The 19122-nt window shown below is 50.1% G+C and overlaps 4 protein-coding genes across 4 annotated transcripts; 2 read left to right on the top strand and 2 right to left on the bottom strand.

The window, feature by feature from the left end:
- Positions 1-10232: 10232 nt before the first annotated feature.
- Positions 10233-10584, bottom strand: PV06_09295 (uncharacterized protein; the record flags this gene model as incomplete). Its single annotated transcript, XM_016410729.1, has 2 exons — positions 10233-10364; positions 10423-10584. 2 exons carry the CDS (start codon positions 10582-10584, stop codon positions 10233-10235), a joined length of 294 nt encoding a protein of 97 aa, XP_016258536.1.
- Positions 10585-11929: 1345 nt separating this feature from the next.
- Positions 11930-13654, top strand: PV06_09294 (uncharacterized protein; the record flags this gene model as incomplete). The annotated part of the gene is made up of 2 exons (XM_016410728.1): positions 11930-12130; positions 12182-13654. 2 exons carry the CDS (start codon positions 11930-11932, stop codon positions 13652-13654), a joined length of 1674 nt encoding a protein of 557 aa, XP_016258535.1.
- A 429-nt stretch (positions 13655-14083) lies between these two features.
- PV06_09293 (uncharacterized protein) lies at positions 14084-15532 on the top strand (the record flags this gene model as incomplete). Its single annotated transcript, XM_016410727.1, has 1 exon — positions 14084-15532. Exon 1 carries the CDS (start codon positions 14228-14230, stop codon positions 15530-15532), a length of 1305 nt encoding a protein of 434 aa, XP_016258534.1. The 5' UTR covers positions 14084-14227.
- Positions 15533-16904: 1372 nt separating this feature from the next.
- Positions 16905-19057, bottom strand: PV06_09292 (uncharacterized protein). The gene is made up of 3 exons (XM_016410726.1): positions 18423-19057; positions 18246-18372; positions 16905-18193 (listed from the first exon to the last, which is right to left on the bottom strand). The coding sequence occupies exons 1-3, from the start codon at positions 18489-18491 to the stop codon at positions 17625-17627; spliced, it is 765 nt and encodes a 254-aa protein (XP_016258533.1). The 5' UTR covers positions 18492-19057; the 3' UTR covers positions 16905-17624.
- Between the last annotated feature and the right edge of the window lie 65 nt (positions 19058-19122).

Genomic DNA, 19122 nt, shown 5'->3' with positions numbered 1-19122 from the left:
CGGAGGACAGGGGAACTAGAGGAAACTAGAGGGAGCCCACCTTTCGTGTCATTCCAACGTCATCTTTGTGATGAATCACAACAACCGACACAGAGGCAGAAGTGGAGAGCACGTGATAGGAGTTGTTTAGTTGCACGTGATTTTTGGACATCTAATCTTATCTTGCATGTGATCTCACCCTCACATTTTCCACCTCGGATGCGTCTGACTTTCTGATCTTTTGTACTCCGTAAAGATAACATACTTGTACTTTAGCACTCGACGACTCTATTCAAGCGCCGCTCTACTACAGGAGTAACTACAGGAGTAAGACCATGGACCAGGCCAAAGTACAGCAACCACTCTCATCGAAAGGGAGAGGTCTTTGAGTGGCAAAGTACGATTCTACCTGTGCGCGATCCTCGATTCCTGTCACTGCCAGTCTAATCTAATAGCTTTCCCGTCTCAATCCACTCTTAATCACTGCAGCTTCAGCCTCCAGCATCACATCGTGGCCATAATTGAACTGATGAATCTCGTCGAACGTTTCTGAACGGATGTCAGCAGTCAGAATGCAAGATATCTCCTCGGTGACTTACTGGGCACTGGCCCTTGAATATACTGCTCAAGAAGCTTCCCAACTGTGCCAGCTTCGTCGTAGCCAACGTTGGATAGGCATTGAATGGCAGCGGCTCTATCATGTCGAACCTCTTGGAAGAGCCCCAAGAGCCTGGGGATGTCATCTTTGGAGGTGACATTCGCAAAGATGATTCCCAAAGCTGCACCGTCTTCAATACCTTGAGCGCCACCTTGGCCTTGGTCTACCAGGCTAGGTTAAGAACCATAAAAACCGGCAAAGTCATTGCAACGTACGAGGTAGCATTGGATGCGCCGCATCACCTATCAGTACAGCTTTCCCCCGAATCCAAGTATCCAGTGGCGACCGGAACATCAACTTCCAGAGTTTCAAATTTTCTGCCTGCCTGTGCATCATCACGCATTGTAAGAAACAATGCTTTCTCTCCCCTTATGATCGCTACTCACTTGCAGACTTCCAGTATCTGTGGCCCGAAGTCTCGGTAGGTGTTGACAAGGTCCTCCGTCGAGCCTCTCGCATCCCAATCTGTTCGAGTCAGCGACTTCCGTAGATTTTGCTATCATAACCGAACACACCCTCAACTTCCAAACGCCCAGTCTTCTCTGGATGTATGCCATTGAAGTTCCATAACTCTCCACTTGTTTTTCATATCCGTCAGTTCATCAACAATGTCTCAACTGGGTACTGAGTTCGAAATTACCTCCTGCATGGATACGATACTAAACGTGTATGGGTCGAGGCATATGCAATTCTGATACCGTCGCAATACTTGCTTACGAATTCCTTTGACTCTGGGTTCTCGAGGAGTTTGCTCTTTGGTATCAGCCAGCGGTACGAGCACATTCCTGTAGCTTCGGCGTCTGCGGACTTTCCATTGATGAGGTTGACAAATCGTGACTGGCCATGGTATTGGCGTCAGCGTCGAAGCTTCTACGGGCATGTGAGGCATGACAAGGCCCTGCGTCATGTCTCTACTTACATGCACACCATCAGCTACCACCAGTAGGTCCTTAGTGATCTGACTTCCATCCTTCAGCGTCAAGATCCCATTTTCGCAGTCGATATCGACAACCTCAGATGACAGTCGCAACTGGGTCTGAGGATGGCCTTGCCTAGTCTCCAAAGTCAATTCTCTCAGTCCATTATGCAGATCAACTCTGTGGTATAAATAATATGGATGGCCAAATCGCTCCTTCAAGTCAGTGTACGGCACTCGCACTGTGATCTTCCCGGTTGTGGCATCTATCACCTGTGTCTGAGGAGTAGCCGGATTAATGAGGTTGCCTTCCCACACTGATTAAACGACGCTGAACATCGCTTACGTACCTCCTGAGCCACACAAGGTTGCCAACGCTGGAAATTGAATCCCCATCTAGACAAAATCCTACCAGCATTGGGACACACGTTGATTGCAGCCCCTACCTCGCTCGAGAATTCTGATTTTTCGAAGATCTGTTGCATCACATTAGAAGGGGTGACACTTCATTCGACTGAATTGTTACCTCAATGTTGTGACCCGCCCGAGCCAGCCCGGTTGCAGCAGCAAGTCCGGCGAGACCAGCTCCGATAATACCAATATTGAGGCACGGGTTTTGAGAGGTCGATTTCCCAGCTCTATCCATTTCGAAATAATTCAGAGAAAGGACTTTGGGATGGTGAACACAAACAGAGCGATGATCAATTCTTCAGCTTGACAAGCAGCAGGGGCAAGATGCTTTTTAGCCTCATTTCCTCAAGTTCGTCAAGCACCACCTATGAGAGGCAGCTGGCATCAAAATGACTTCTAAACGGGAGATCCGACAAGCATACGTTCCATGTGGTCTTCGTACAAGGATCACCAGCAGAGGCCGAAGTCATTCTCGGTCGAGTCGTAGTGACAAGAGCGATCGTCAGCGATCCCTTGCTCCCTGTTTCGGCTCTCCCCCACAAAGCCGGAGACCAGCATGAGTATGGCGCGTGCGGTCGACTAAGGTTCGCCGAGGATGTACGATCTGCTACATACGGCGTTCAGGGGTTGGATTTGGAAAAGACGTAACAAGGATCGACTCGCGCATTGTCGGAATCCGAGGCACTCTATTGCACCTACGAAGCGATACAAAGACCGCCTCGACCTCGGTCTCACAGTCGCATGTCGCAATACGTCTTCAACTCCTATTCTATCGTTGTTGAGAGATATCTTGACCACAAGTCATGATGGAGAACACCTTAGCAGTGTTAAGCTGTACCGGGCAATCTATCAGCTTTTTCGACTTGACTTCAAACACCAGAAAAGGATATCTAGGCGGACTTCCAGCGGAACCTCACGAGCTATGTCTCGACAAGAAGCGCAATGTTCTTTACGCTTCCCACACTTATCGCGATGGAATGTATGGCTTGTACAGTAGCTACTCGCGGGAAATCAGTATCATCGATCTGGTCACAATGAAATTCATGGATATCATTGACGTGACGCCCGCCGAAGCTCCGCACGACTTTGCGATTGACACACAACATGACATTTTGTGGGTGACCGTCGAAAAGATCTCGGCCGCAGATGGATTGGGCGGAGGATTGATTGCTATCGATTTGAAGACCCACAAGGTCACCAAACGCATTGAGTGCCTCTTCGAAGTACACTGGTTCGTCATGACACCAGACGGCAAACGAGCGTATACCTGCAACAAGACTGCGCCATTCATCTCGATCCTCGACCTTGAGGAAGCCCGCATGATAGGCAAAATCGACGTGCCCGGCGGCACAGAACAGCCAGACCTTTCCAGCTGTGGTCAGTATCTCCTGTTCCCCACGCCCAGCCTACGGTTCGGGACTTTACCATCCGACCCGGCTATTCTGGCCATCGACCTGACGACAGAACACATTGTCAAGACCGTTCCCTTGGAAAAGGGCTACGGACCAGCCTCTGTGCACGTGGCACCCACGGGTGTCGTGATGGTCGCGCAGTATCGTTTCGACGAAGCCAAGCGCATTCCCATCAATGGGAAGGTTTCCGTCTTTGATGCAAAACTCGAGACTCTGCTGGGTGAAGTAGAGTCAGGCATCATGCCATTGACGATGCGCGCCAGTAGTGATGGGAGGTTGGGGTTCGTGGCTGCCGCAAAAGGTGGCACAATAGATGTGATCGATCTGGAACACGTGAAGAAGCTGAGGACAATTGATGTCGATGTGGTGGCGAAGAAGGAGAACAAATTCCAGACGACTGCACACGGAATGGCTCTGTTTTAGTCTTTGATATTTGTTTGATAGGGCATACAATTGATTTTTATCAGTATTATCTGGAGCTTCTCATTGCTGTAAATACAAATGCGCCGTGATGAATTTGGTTTCGGCATCTCAAATATTGCTGAGGTTAATTTGTAGCAAGGCTTCGGCCCCCTTTTCGTGCCCCTCCCACAATTTTCTAGCCAGCCACACGATCCGGTGATACTAAGTGTTTCTTTTTTTTCGGTCAACCCGCAAAACCACAAACGACGTGGTAAGTCACGTTGATGATGATCCAAACCTGGTCAATTCTAAGCATGGGATGTTTGACGAACATTCATCATATTTTCCTCGCCCATCTACGTAATCTATGCCCTCATAACGGCTACCCATTGTTGCCGGTAGAATTCCAAAAGGACTCGGTTCGGGTGGGGGATAGCTCCATGCTTGCCTCTCTCCACCGACCACCTTCGGGCTTCGCACATTTGGGTCCTTTTACGACCGAGAGAACGCTTCTCCTGCGTTTATCTGCATCTTTCACCCGCCCGGCGTTTCGTACTGGTAGTGCTCCGCTCTCAATTTCTCGCCCAAGACATGCAGCGATATCGGTAGACGTTTTACAAAATAAATGGAGAGTACCTCATAAGTAGAATGCTAGATCATCGAAGGGTCATCCAACCCGTGGTGGGACGATCGGCAGCCGCAGATAACTTTCATACTCCGACCCACCGACATGGAGGTGGTTGTAACCTTTGAAAACACTCTCCGCCCGATCATCGGGGTGGTTGTGGCCAAAGAGCGACACTCCCTCCGGCGAATCACAGCTCGAAACCTCCAACGCGAGGGCCTCCCCGGCCTCCACGACGACGCAGGTGGGCCAGATCTCGACGTCGACCGTGTAGACCTTGCCGATTTCCACCGGCTGTAGGTCCGTGGAGAGGTAGTCGCGCTCGGGCACAACGTCGCTCAGGAACGTAGGCTGCGAGGTGAGGCTGCGGAGTGACAGCCGCAACCAACCTCGCACGACGGGGACGGGGTCACCCACCGCGCCGGTATAAAAGATCTCGGTGCCACGCCTGTCGTAATGACGCAGCGTGAGGAAGATGTCCATGTCTGTGGGTGTGGTCGACGGCCCTTCTTCCTCTCGGGACGACGGAGAAAGGGATACACTCAGTCTTGCGGTCGGGTGGCCTGTGATTTCACATCGTTCGGTGAACGGTGGTGTCTTGAAGACCTTGCGGCCTTTCGGAGCTTCGTAGGAAACTGTCCCTTTCCCTGACGCGGTGGTGACCGTGGTTGGTGGTGGCGGTGTCGTGGACATCTCTCCCGCGGCGCGGAGGTGATAATTCGTATAGACTGTCCTTGCGATGGGCCATTCCCACTCCGCTCTACGAGGGAACGCGAGACGCTCCGCTTCTGCGTCATTGAAACCGGGGTTGCCTTGCCTCACGTACAGGCTGACGGGTGGGAGTGACCCTGGTGTCGTTGACAGCCACCCTCCTGGATCGTCACCCTTGAGACACGCGTCGAGAAATGACTTTTGCACTTTTACTTCCTCGTCGTAGAAGAATGGGAGGTCGTGTCGTCCTGTGATGAAGCGGAGGTACTTGAACTCGGACCCGACCCCGAGATAACCCAACACGTTGCCTCGAAGGTGGAGGTGGATTCCTCCCCAGTTGGCGACGCTGAGGACGGGAACTTTGACGTCCGAGAGCTTGAAATCCCGCGAGGCAAAGTATACGTCGTCGCGGTATCTGTTGTTGGCACAATCGACGGGCTGCTCTGCCCTGTACCGAGACAGTTCTTCGGCGGACAAGACACCTTCCAGACTGTCTGTGCCCCAGTTTCGTTCGGTTCTCCCACCGAGACGGTATTGGTTGGATCCGACTTGTCTATCGTACCACCATTCTGTTTGACCGGTGTCAGAGAATAGCACACGGACAAGATACTAATGAAAGGAGGGCCGCAAAGGGGATGTAAGTACTTATGAATTGGTTCGACAAGATCCCGCCATGTCTTACTCGGTCTCGGTAATAATCGCTCATACCTGGGTGGTGGTCAGTTCCGGCACTTCAGTAACCCCCATGAGAGCGACGGTTCAGGAGAATCAAATCAAGAACTTTGGTGGAAAAGAAAGAACCCGGTGCTGTTTCAAAGCGTCTGACCTTCCCAAGGTATGATGCATGCCAGTCCCTTGGGATTCCTAGCCGCCGCTCGCCATTGAGATCCGGCGTAGTAACTGATGCCCAACAGTCCTACCCTGCCACTGCTCCATGGTTGGTCCGCACACCATTCGATGACATCCGCGAACCCGTCACAAGTCCCGGAGCTCATAGAGTCGAGGAACCCAGGACTGTTTCCCGTCCCACGTTCATCTGCCCGCACGACCACGTAGTCGTTGGACGTCCAGAACAGCGGGTCGGGCACTTCCCATGCCGAATGGGTTGACTTGTGCTTTGGATTGACTTCTGCAAACGAAGCGGCGTGGAACTGAGAGTAAGGTATGTCTTTTCCGTAGGGCCCGTAGGTGACCAGTACAGGGAACCTCCTCCCTGGCTTTTTGGGCCGGTAGACGTTTGCACGAACAATAAGGGGATCTCCTTCGAATGCTGGTTTTGTTGTTTTCAGAGGGATGTCAACATCTCTCTCGAATACGTAGTCGAACGATTGGTCGTCGATGACGTGCAGATTCTTCAATTCCAGAGGCATGGCTGAAAAAGTACGAGGATCTGAAATGCTAGATAGTGAGGAGACTTTCAATGGAGAACATCTCTGCATCATTATAAGAACACCGGCACCGATCCCTCTCAGAATTGTGACACGATACTGCACAAGACCCGTACACTAGAACCACCATTGTAACGCGCTCATAGTGTTTTCGAAGGTACATCGGGTGTAGGATCTCGGCCGTTGTAGCTCATTTGCGCTGGCACCACCGATACTAGCCATCTGGCCTCTCTCGCCTTGAGAAGCGTCGGCAGATGTGAGAGTTGAAGCATGATCACTAGCCCCCACAAGTACCGACCGTGCGTCATCAGGGACAACTGAAGGGTACCGAAAGGAGGGCTGTCTAGCTAGTGTGCAAATGCAAGGCATGGCATGCTCCTCGAGGAGTGACCATTGCACTACGGAGTATACGGGACATCATTGCGAATTCACATACTAGGTTCGACACCATGTGCTTCCACTGTCATGGACAAGTGGACGTTGAAAGAAATGTTTTAAGATAGGAAATTCTGTAACCGTGCATTTTACGTACATATGACTCGTATAATCCAATGACACCAGCTCAGACTATTGGAAACCATTGATTGAACTTGCCATTTGGATCCCACTGCTTTTTGAGAGTTCTCAGACGTGGCAGACTATCTCCGTAGATCTCTTCAAGTGGCTCGTCACCATATGCAAAGTTGATGTACCTGTGCAAGTCACTGAATGTCAGCATTATGTGTTCATCGTTAGGAGACCTTCCACAACTTACATTTTGTCAGGGTTAAAGCCACTCGTGTTTTTGAACATATCACGGATTCCACTTCCGTATGCCTGTACTTCCCTGTCCATTGATGGATCCTCCCAATATGGAATTGTCATGGCGAAGTGGTTGACGTCTCTCTGTGCGTACGCAGCGTCTTTGGTAGTTGCGGCCCTCCTTATCCCTTCGGTGTAATAGGTCTCGACGAGGATTTCTGTATGGTACAACTGGGAGCCATTCACAAAGTCCACCCAACGGTCCCAAACCGACGAAAACGTGTTGTAATCCAGGGATTTCAGCCCGACGTGCCAGCCTGGCTTGCGACCTCCAACCTCACAGAAGCCATCAACGTAGCTGTTCAAGTCGGTGGTGGGCATGACTTGGGTCGTGTCACTGAACGGGTCCAAGTCGTAGAGAGGCTTGAAGGCTTTCTTGCCAGCCTCGGCATCTCCTCGCCAGAAGAACACCTGGGAAGTGATGATGGGAGTGCCCGTGGAGTTGGGAGTGTCGTAGTTGAAGCCCCAGTGAATGACCATGTCTTCAGTGAGATTCAAATTGTTGAGAGCATCGATGTAGCCCTCCAGCTTGCTGCGAGGGAACGAAAGGACACCGTACCATACCATTCCATCGTCGATGACAGGGTAGGCTTTCTGTAAGGTGGACGTCACAATACCAAAATTGGCTCCCGCCCCCTTCAGGGCCCAGAAAAGATCTGGGTGGGAAGAGTTGGAAACGGCAATCATCTGGCCTTCAGCTGTGACCAGGTTCGCGGACAGAATTTGATCCAAAGCCATGCCATATCGGTTCGAGAATCGACTGAGGCCACCTCCTAGCAATGCCCCTTGCCCAACGCAATTACATCCACCGTTGACTGTTGAGGATGTCAGAGCCGGAAACACTCAGACATACAGATAGAAACGGCAGATAAGATGTACACTCACCCATTTGCAGTCCGTTCTCATAGGCAGCATCGACAATCTCCCCAAAATTGGCACCACCGCCAACATGAGCAGTTTGTCTCGCCATTGATGACGACAAAGTTGAGGTTCCGCAGGTCCATTATGACATAGTCCTTTGTTGTGTTGAATGTAGTACTCCATCCACGACCACCAGACTGAGCGAGGAAGCCAATATTATGGTTGTTGCAGTATTTAACCTGAGGTGTGTCAGTCTGTCAGCATTGGCATTGACAATTTGGTTTTCAATACTGACAGTTGTTGCAACATCTGCTTCCTCTGCCACATGAACATAGTAGCCGGCCGTAGGTGGATGGTAATCACTCCATCGAACAGCAGTCGAGTTGTTTGTGGTGATCCACGCTTGAGGCGAAAGTTTGGGTCCAAGATCCTGAAGAATACTACCGGCGCACAGAGAGGCTGTAAGCCCAACGAGTACAAACGCTTTCAAAACATCCCTTCCGATCATGATGAGAAGTTTACTTGGAGAAGTTGGTTCAATTCATGATTCCTGCCGATGGAGGCGAGTAGTTATGTATTGCTTCGTCCAGAAGCATGGCACGAACAGGCTCGATAGCCCCGGAATTTAGGTCTTCGGCCGATTGCTCTGCAATTGCCGTACCATGTTGATCACTGAAGATCAAGGCCAAGGCGGTATCGGAGGGGGTATACCTTCAAAGGGGTCGAGAGAGCTTCGGAGCTGAGATGTTCGAGCTTCATGGCGCGCAACAGCCTGATGTCGACTAACATACAATTCTCTCTATGGGTACACCATAGACAGGCGCTTGGCAAGGACGAAATACGCTTCCACTAGGGATGCCCTGGAGGAGCAGCTAGAAAAGACGATAGTCCAGCTATGCTCTAGCCCAAGGTCTCCATAGATGATCTCATATTGGGCATCGTGTTCAACACCTGGAGGTGAATTCGGCCGAATCCCCCACCTGACCCGAGCATATTGCCGAGATGATGCTGGTGACCCTCAATGTTAGAGGTCCTGCCACGCTCGTGGATACTCTTCTCCTCATTTCTTGAATGATACTTTGACCGGCTCACATACAGTAACGAACTTTACTTGTACGGCATGTTACAAAGCAGGGCTTTTATTACAGCCATATTATCCGTCACCCTCCCTGGGAAACGCAGGATCTTATGACAATATATCCAGAGTCTGAATCATGACAGAGCAGCAAGGCCAGGGCATGGTCACAAGCTCGTCTCGAAAAAGCTTGAGGACCTTGATCGATCCATATGTTCGGGAATCCCCGTTAGATTTGATATTTCTCCATATGCAAAGAGCAGCCAAGAATGTGGCGATGGGCAACCACAAAGCGACCCGGTCTTTGGAGTGAGAGACAAACTCAAGAATCAGCCAGGCATAGTGTACAGCTTCTGGAGCGGGTGAACAGGACGGCCCAAATCCGGACGCCCAGCCATGAGTGCATCGAGGTGGATAGCCAGCTTCTGTAAGTAATGACTGGAGTCTAGGCTCTAGAAAGCAAAGCTTTGTCAAGCAGTATAAAGTTTGAAGCTCTGCTGATACGGCTTCGAAATGCCGTTGATGCCAATGTGAAAGTGCATTGGCAATTCGTTTACGAGATCGATGGGTTTGCTCTTCTTGAGTAAGTGATGATACTTTAAATTTTGTTTCTGGTGTTCCGATCGATTTGCCTTGAAATGGATGAAGAATGGAGTTGTATGTTAAAAGATGGTTCAAGATAATCAAGAGACGAGAAAGAATATTCTCTTCACGTGTCTCTGAGTCGCTGGCCTCGTTGAAGAGTTGATCCTGAACGTCTAGGATTGAGAAATCTGGGGGTTCTCCTAGCGGAAGATGGCCAAATGACGCGGCTATGGTTGGTGTCGTACCCATATGTAGTGCTTTTAGAAGGTCAAGTTGCAGAGTATACAGTGTGAGTGAGCCGAATCTTCGAAGTCAGTATTGTCTGCCGCATCGAGGGCTGATCTTACATGTGTGCACCTCGGGCTGCGGCACCTCCCAGAATCTTCCACCATCTCCTTATAGCCTGCATCAGATTAGTTTCTTGCCATTCATAATTCTGGTAATAGAAGCCACCGTTTCAGGGAATCCGCGAGCGATGTTAGCACGTCTCCATAAGACCAGATCACTGCTCATGACGGCGGCCGTCTCAATCAGTGGCCACTGTCATAATCGACGTCAGTAAGTCATACCGCAGTTGGCCCCTGGATATGCGACTCACTGCTATATGCGCTTTCAATTCTCGAAGTCTTCTGTTGTTGATGGCCAAGGTAGCAGTAAGTGTACGGTTTGCATGCAGCCAAAGAGCCACGCGGTAAGGAGAGCCTTGCAGCGCAGCACCGAGTGCGGCCAGAGCATGAGAAAAGTAGCCACCGTCTGTCATGCACGGTGCCGCACCTATGTAGTGCAGAGTGGTGTAGTGATGAGAAAATCGAGTAAAAGGTACAGAACACAACAACTGAGTCTCGTCTACTGGAGGTAGGTCGAGTTCCACCTGGAAGGAGCTCAATGGCCATGCAGGCTGATACGGTCATTAGCTTGACTTATTCGCGTTGATCGGAGACTTAAACATAGTGAGGATTCACTTGCATGCAAGGTATTTGTAGACTTGGCGAGTGCTTGTAGGCAAGGTGCCCTTTCCTTGTTCAAGAGCCTTTGGTGTCCTTGCCTACCCTCTTTCTCGAGCAAATCATTCTTGTATTTCCTCAAGAAGATCGCACCTGGATGTTGCTGATCTTGCTCTGCGGCATATTCTTCAGGCGTCCACCGATTGTACTGCAGGCTTGCTGTGGATAGAGTAGTGGTGTGGTGTACTGACATTGTTCCACCTGTTGCTGACAATGCATGTAGAAATGTCTAGTGAATGGTGCCGGGTCCATGAGAGAAAATCGTGAAGGAAGGCAGGAAGCGATGAAGCCACTGAGCTGGAAGTGAATACATGTCACAAACAGTATCTTACTGACTATTCAATACCCCATACTTTATGGAGCCTCGCTTATCCACATGTAGGCCGGGTGCCTCCTACTCAACCTGGTCGATGGCTTTCCCCCGATATCCCGCACTTTGTCCGTACTTCGGCTTTCTCGAACCTGGTGTTGGTCTAAAGTTCAGTCATCTTCATCTCATGTTCATCGTCATTCTCCACCTTCCACTGCCTGAATGATGCTCGGATATGGAGGAACTGCAAGCTCCCACGGACAATGCCAGTGCGACTGCTGATCGTACCGTACGTTCCTCTGACACACTACATACACACGTTCGTTAACATATATGTCAACTTCAGTGTTCAATCTGTGGACGCACTTTCAGCCGAGCAGAGCATTTGGCCAGGCATCTACTGATACGTATGATATCACTATCTATGGATTGCCTCCTGATCGAATGCTAATCTGGGTCAAGACAGCGGTGCAGCACCATTTGTCTGCAAGTTATGCGGCGAGCACTATCAACGTGATGATGTTTTGCGCAGGCATATGGGCAAATCATGCCCCAAACGCCGGGAAATGCTAGATATTCCCACCACATCTCGAAGCCAACGCAGGCCACGGGTAAGGCTTGCCTGTGACTACTGTCATAGCAAGAAGTTGAAATGCAATGGGAGTTCACCGTGCCAAAAATGCTCCATTAAGAATACGGCATGTACCTATCAGAGAGAAAAGCGTCGAGGAAACGCGTCTGCCTCTACTTGGCTTCAAAGGACCCATGAGCCGGACATGACAGGACCGATTATGGAATCTTTTCCTACCCAAGGGTCTCCCCCAATTGACATAGCCACTGAAGTTCTTGAGGACTTCGAAACTGTCATAGCAGATGACGAACGATTGCGACCATCAGATCCCTATTTTTCGCCTTTAATAGCAGGACAGCATGAAGGTATTTCCCCCTTGGTTGATCTGCAGTCCGAATTACAAGAGGTCGACTATAGCCAGGTATACTATTTTACACAAAGAGGCCATAGATCCCTCGCTAATATCTCATAGGCTCTTTGTCTATTCGACATCGGATCCGAATTCTTGAATGGCCTGGGATTTGACCCTGGTGATTCTACATCTTTCGATATACTTTTTGATGAGACGATGCTTACCAACAGCTACGGTAGCGATATTCAGACTGATACTGCTTATGAGAGGCTTAATCGAGCTGTATTTGCCCGGGACACCCCGTCTCAGGATCAACGCGAACGCCTAGACTCTTGGATCAAGCGTCCGCTGATTCCACGGCAATACGACATTGAGGTGATTGATGTGTTGATTCGCATTTTCTTCCGACATGTCGATGAGGTCTTCTCTTCTTTTACGGACTATGAAGTCTCTGTACATACCCTTCCCGCACAGGTACTTGCCATGGCTGCCGTCGGCGCTTTGTTCAGTAATTCTGCTGGAAGCGAGATCATTGCCAAACTGTACTACACTGACAGCCAAAGGATGCTCACGTATCTTATTCTAGATGATTGCAGCATCAATACATTGGAAAGGTCAGCTAGTCTGCTGCAAACATATATAGCCCTAGAGATATTCGGGCTATGCAGTGGACACCAGAGATCCGATGAGATCAGTGAAGCATCTCATTCTGGACTCGTCCAAGCAATGGCAGATCATCAAACATTGCTAGACAATACTGATCTCCTGCTTGACTCAGCTTCTGAAGGAATCATCGTGATCAACGACATTCTGATCATCGAATGTTATCGCACATTGTTACTACAATTACAACCAAGTTTCGCACGACCGCACCTTCAGCTTGTTCAAACACTCCTGGGCAGGCTGGAACACAGCGATCCACAAAATTTCCTTGATACAGCGTCAGTGACAACCTTCTACCAAGAGCTGTCATGTATTGGTTCCATATCTTGGTTTGCAATGAGCCACCCCACGGGAAACTGTTCATCGCCAATGGGACAGTACTGGAGACCCGAAACAATTGAAATGTACTCACAGCGACTTTTGGAATCAAAACCAACAGAGTTCACAGAGATGCCATCTGCAAGGACCCTACTTTTCACAATAGTGATGGCTCTCCATACACCATTGGAGCATTTTCAAGACATAGCTCATACAATTGTCGCTCGTGAAGGTGCCTCAAGATCAGCCACCCCTGTCGAGCTGGGAGATCTCCATGCCAGGGTATTGGATCAATGGACGCATAGCGGTCACTATGATCTGGCATTGAGCCACGCTGGCCAGATTCTCGGCGCCGGTGAAGAGATAGTCGCATCGCAGAGAGCACGAAGGAGGTTCGAGGCCACTCATGACGCCGTCTGTGTGTTTCTTGCGACTCTTGTTTTTGCAATTGCGAAATTAGGAACAGAGAATGACTCTGAGGCAAAAGTCAAGCTATCTGGACAGGTGAAGATTGGCATTGTCTTGTTGGAAAGTTTCCAAGTTAGAATTTCGACAGTGTTCAAGTCGATATTGGTGTTGTTGGACAATGAGTCATGGCATGGTGAGAGCTGAACAGGTATCGGACAAAGGGAATATCACGTACAGTCTACCAAAGTCTTTATGAATAAGGCCAGTTGTTACATGGGAACTTGACGAGGGATCAACTAAATAAGGACTTCGCATTTTGATCGAATCATGTCATATCAGGTCTCTGCACCACGTCAGGTCTCTGCATCAAATCACACTCATACGGACGAAGCACCAGATTAGGGAATGTATACGAACCATGCGTCGATATGTCCTCTATCTCTTAGAAGCATACGCAATATCTATCCACATGGTATTCCCAGTGGTTGTTGAAGTATTCCCGGTACCGCACCAGTGCCTCCCACCCGCAGTATCCGCCTAGCCCCGCTATCGGCCCATCAAAAGCACCTCGGTCTATATATCATCCATTCTACTTTTATCCTTGACCACCAAACCTCACGTCATGTTTCGATTGGACCAGACGTTCCAATATCACTCTGACTCATTAGACCTCATAGCATCCACGAGAAGCATATAATCTTCTGCAAGTATTCCCGTACAGTCTTCAAGGGAAATTCATCCACCCCGAGCTACTGCTTCTCATAACACATACACATCATGGCATACACACATCAAGACTCCCCTTCCACCTCCCCTGATCCAACCACACTTCCTCCCCTCTCTCTTCCCGAGGGCATAACATCTCGGTTCGTCGACACCAGTCCTCGTGGTTTGGTATTTCACATTCTCGAATCTCTGCCCTCGACTCTCACCTCCTCTGCAGACACCAAACCACCACCTCTGATCGTCCTGTGCCATGGCTTTCCCGAGATCGCGTATTCCTGGCGCAAGATCCTCCCTCTACTATCGGCAAAGGGGTACCATGCCGTGGCTTTTGACCAACGCGGATTTGGTCGGACGTTCTCCCGCCAGCCTCTGGCCGCTACCTCGTTCAGTCCGACGACCCTGATCAGGGACACCGTCACCCTCGTCAGCGCGCTAGGTTACACTCACGCCGCCGCCATCGTAGGGCACGACTTTGGAGCCGTGACGGCGACGTACTGCGCGCTCGCTCGTCCAGACATGTTTCGTCGTCTCGTATTGATGTCCCATCCTTTCAAAGGTCCACCCTCTCTGCCATTTGGCACGTCTCCATCTTATGGTCAGTCGACCACTACCACTACATCAGCAGCAGCAGCAGCAGAAGCAGCAACACCGACCCAAGGAGGTGCCGGCGACGAAGCACAAGGTAACAACAGCAACGACAAAGACATTCACACGTCCCTCTCTCAACTACCCCGTCCCCGCAAGCATTACAAATGGTACTACTGCACGCCGGCGTCCAACGACGAAATGACCTACCCCACGGGTCCCGCCCTGCACGAATTCCTCAGGGGTTACTTCCACCTCAAATCCGCCGACTGGGACGGCAACTCCCCTCACGCCCTCGCGGGGTGGACGGCGCCCGCCCTGTCCCAGATGCCGCGCTACTACATCATGGACCTGGCCGACACGATGCGCGAGGCTGTGGCCCGGGACATGGCGAGCGAAGATCCCGGCACCGTGGCCAACAGGGCGGGACGGTGGCTCCCGGACCCCGAACTGGCGGTGTACGTGGGCGAATGGGGCCGCACCACCTTCCAGGGTGGCCTGAACTGGTACCGCATCCAGACGTCGCCCGAGATAGCGGGTGAGATGACTCTCTGGAGTGGCGCGAAACTCGCGGTCCCGACGGTGTTCGTCGGCGGCAAGAGTGACTGGGGGACGTACCAGGAACCGGGGGCCGTCGAGGCCATGGAAACGAACAAGAGTGTCGAACCCGGAATGTACAGGGGGACCGTCCTCGTGGACGGAGCCGGCCATTGGGTCAACCAGGAACAGCCGGAGAGATGTGTCGAGGAGATTTTGAGGATGATTGATTGAAATGATTATCTTTTGGATTGATGAAAACCATGTCGGCATCATGCCCTGAGGAAAGACCGACTGACAATGCAGAATGGTGATATCATGTAAGGAATTGAAATATAACGAAATGAAAAATCAGAAGCAACCAAACAACCAAACAACCATTCCCTTTTCCGCACGAGAATATATATATATATATATTCGCGCGACGGTGCTACGGCGTGTCGGGATCACTGACAGGTTTGTCATCGCATTATTCCTTCCCAGTGCCTTTTGATATTCCTCGTTTCCATAGCTGGCAAGTCCCGGCACCAGCAAAATGTACGTTCTATGGATAGGTTCCCGTATCCGGGAGTAAGTCCCAAATACAGAGTGCCGTGTGCCATCTACCTCGGCAAATGCACCGAAGAAACGGGTGTTAAAAAAGAAAGCCGTCCGTCCAAAAGGAGAAATGCAAGATGTCAGGGGCGGATCGTCGGCGTACCAAAACGAAGAAGTGCAACAGGGTTGCCTATCTACAGGCACAGGGCGACATCGACTTCCAAGCTGGAGAGTCGTAAGAGAGCAGCCTGCGTGCCGCGGGCTATGTACATATGTGCTTGGCGTCTTGGCACATCCTCACACAAGACCTTGAAAAGGAAAAAAAAGACTGCGACCACTGTGGATCGAACACAGGACCTTCAGATAAACTGAACCGAAGTCTAACTTCAGTCTCTGAGAGTATGTATTAGCAGGGGAACTCTTCCCTAAGGAGGGGAGAAACTTACGACGCCTAGGGACTAGGATTAGTATTTGAGCGACATTGCGGTGTGGTTGCCTTACTCTCCCAGCTGAAACCACAGTTAGCAACCCTTATCGCACAGAATAGGAGTGGGAGGGACCAACCTGAGCTATAGTCGCGGTTCGTTGTTGCTGAAATTTCAGCTGTTCAATTGTTATTCTGAGATTTTCGTGGTCCTCTCGTGATAGGTGGGGCTGGGGGGTCGATCGGGTAAGTTAGGCACCCACTAGACTGTGCACACCCCCGCACTATTCTGCCTTTTCGCCGAGTTGTAGTCAGCAACTGTGATGGAGCCGAAAAGGGAGAATCGAGGATTGGGTGCATGATGCGGCAGGGGGAGAATTCTTGCGGTGCCCAGCCCGCGATCAGAGTTACCCGAAGCACAGGACCGCCCAAACCGAAGTCGGATTTCCTGGCAACAATTTTTCAGTCCAAAACAGATGGCCTAGTTGAGAGGCAGGTATAGCCGATTGCTTGGGGACCTGATCTGGCCCTCCATGTGCTCGAACTGGCTTCTGCGAATGTAGCTCCCTCGACGCTCCGTCACGTGCCAGAGTAAAGCGGTCTCGCTCCCTTTCATGAACGAAGATGGTAAGGGATCAAGTATAGTTCGGGGTATATATAATATATATATACATATATATATATGTATGTATGTATGTATGTATGCATGTACACATACTCTGCAGAGTAAGTGAAATGAGGTACAAAAGAGGATACGGGTTAAGAAAACAAAGGGAGAATAGGAGCCTGAGCCTCGTCAAAACCTTCACCCTTCAGTAGCCTAGGAAATTAGACCGGTACAGTTGTAATGCTTCTTAGCATGCCCTAACCTACCTACCTCAGGTAGTTCCAGGGGTGTCTGAGACAGCCTCATGATCTCTCCTCTCTAGATTTCAATATACAAACACCCAACAACTCAGGCGGTGTGTTGAACCAAAAAGAAAATAGCTAGTCTCACTTGATAGTGTTAATGTGAATTCATTCTGGATAAAAGCCTCATGCCATAGCTCTCAGAGAAGATTTCTGTGGATATCATGCAGAAAAGCAAAAGAAAAGAGACCGAGTAACATCATTCCATAACCCGAATTCCCATGTCTAATAGTTTGTACGCCATAACCCTTTCTACGCCGAATGATTCTCGGAACCCACCGACGCCTTGCTGAACCGAGAGAAACTGCACCTCAATATCAAATAAAGAAAATCAATGTCGAAAGAGGTCCCGGAGTGTGAGTACAGAGAAAGATGTTGAACTTTCTTGCCAGTACCCCAACGGACGTCTCAATAACCTTGATCAAATGGTGAACTGGATTTGTCGACGCGACACAGTCAAACATCTGGCTCGGTCATGTCGGAATCTAGTCGATCTTCTCGACGTTTCCCCTTGGCATACTCAGTGTCCTCGTCGTCCTCATCATACGTCTCTTCATCTTCAGAGTCATTGTTCAATTCTTGATCTGATTCACTCCCGTTGGCGGCATCGTCATCGAAATCGTCGAAATCGTCAAAGTCGACATCTTCAACGTCGCTGTCTTGCCAGAAGTCATCATCCACCTTGTCAATCACTGGCTTGGTCGACTCATGTGTTGGCATGACGAATCCTTCGGGAATGTCCTTTTTTGAAGCCTCGACGTCCTGCGTCACTTTGGCCTTGAACGCCTCCTTGTCGTCTCTGAACATGACGCTTGCGTCGACATTGGCAGGGGAAGAAATCTCGGCGTCATCGAGAAGTGATAAGATGGAAATGAGGACCGACTCGACTCTCTGGGCAGGCGACCAACGTTCACCGGCGGTCTCACCAGACATGGCGTCGTCACCCGGTGCATGAAGGATCGAGATGCAAAGGCGACCGTCAACATAGATGTTTGGGTGCCAGAGTGGCTTCGTGAAGCGGAAATCTACGCAATGTCAGTACAATCCGACTGGATCCGCGAGGATCTTTTTACTGACCCGGAGGCTTGTAGGGATATTCCTTAGGAAAGTTCATCTGAGCCTTGAAATAACCACCATAATACAGAGAGTCGGGATTGACGACCATCAGAGCTAGATTCCAATGTAGCATGTTGTCTTCATCAATCTGTTCCACATGAGCGTTGGGGTCTTCTGGCCTGTGATGGCTTGACTTACATCGATCTGCACCCATTTTTCTTTTTGTAAAGCCTTGTACTCCTTTAGGAGTACAGCCTGGGACGACATGTTTGGATTTGTTCAGAGGGTGTATGAGGGCGGCGGAGTAAAATGTAAGCCAGGATGTTTGGAACGAGGGATTAAGTAGATGTCGGAGTTCAGCTGTAGAGTGGCAAGCAGGTGAATGCGTATGTAGTTTGGGTGTTGTTATTGAACACAGATAGAGCTTGAATACGGAGTACTTCTTTCAGCGTCGTCACTTGGTAGGCAGTACTTTGTCACCGCAGGTACATTGTTCAAAGGTAAAAGGTCGCAACTGACTCGAGAGATCGACCCTTCAGTAGACGTCAGGTAGTTGAATCAATCAGGAGGTGACAGCGACAGTCAACGTGGGTCGTAAACCTAGGGGGTGGAAGGGAGAGTAGGAAGAGTAAGCACTGCTTGTAAAATGTCACAGACAGATTTGACGTATGCAAGGTAGGACAACGAAGGGGAAAGATGAAGGTTGAAAGTCTGAGTACGGATGGATATGAAGTTACGCAGTGAGCGCAGGGACACGTCGTAGTAAATAGGTCTAGATAGTTATAGTACGGAGGACCCGTAATACGACTATGACTTCGATATCGCCATCCGCTTCGAGTACGGAGAATTCCTGGTGCATCACATTGAGGCTTTATTAATGAGAGAATATCGAATTATT

This window comes from Exophiala oligosperma, assembly GCF_000835515.1.
Source record: "Exophiala oligosperma strain CBS 72588 unplaced genomic scaffold supercont1.10, whole genome shotgun sequence".
In the NCBI taxonomy this organism is placed as follows: Eukaryota; Fungi; Ascomycota; class Eurotiomycetes; order Chaetothyriales; family Herpotrichiellaceae; genus Exophiala; species Exophiala oligosperma.
Note: the sequence above shows the minus strand (reverse complement) of the source record. Positions and strands in the feature narration are given on the sequence as shown.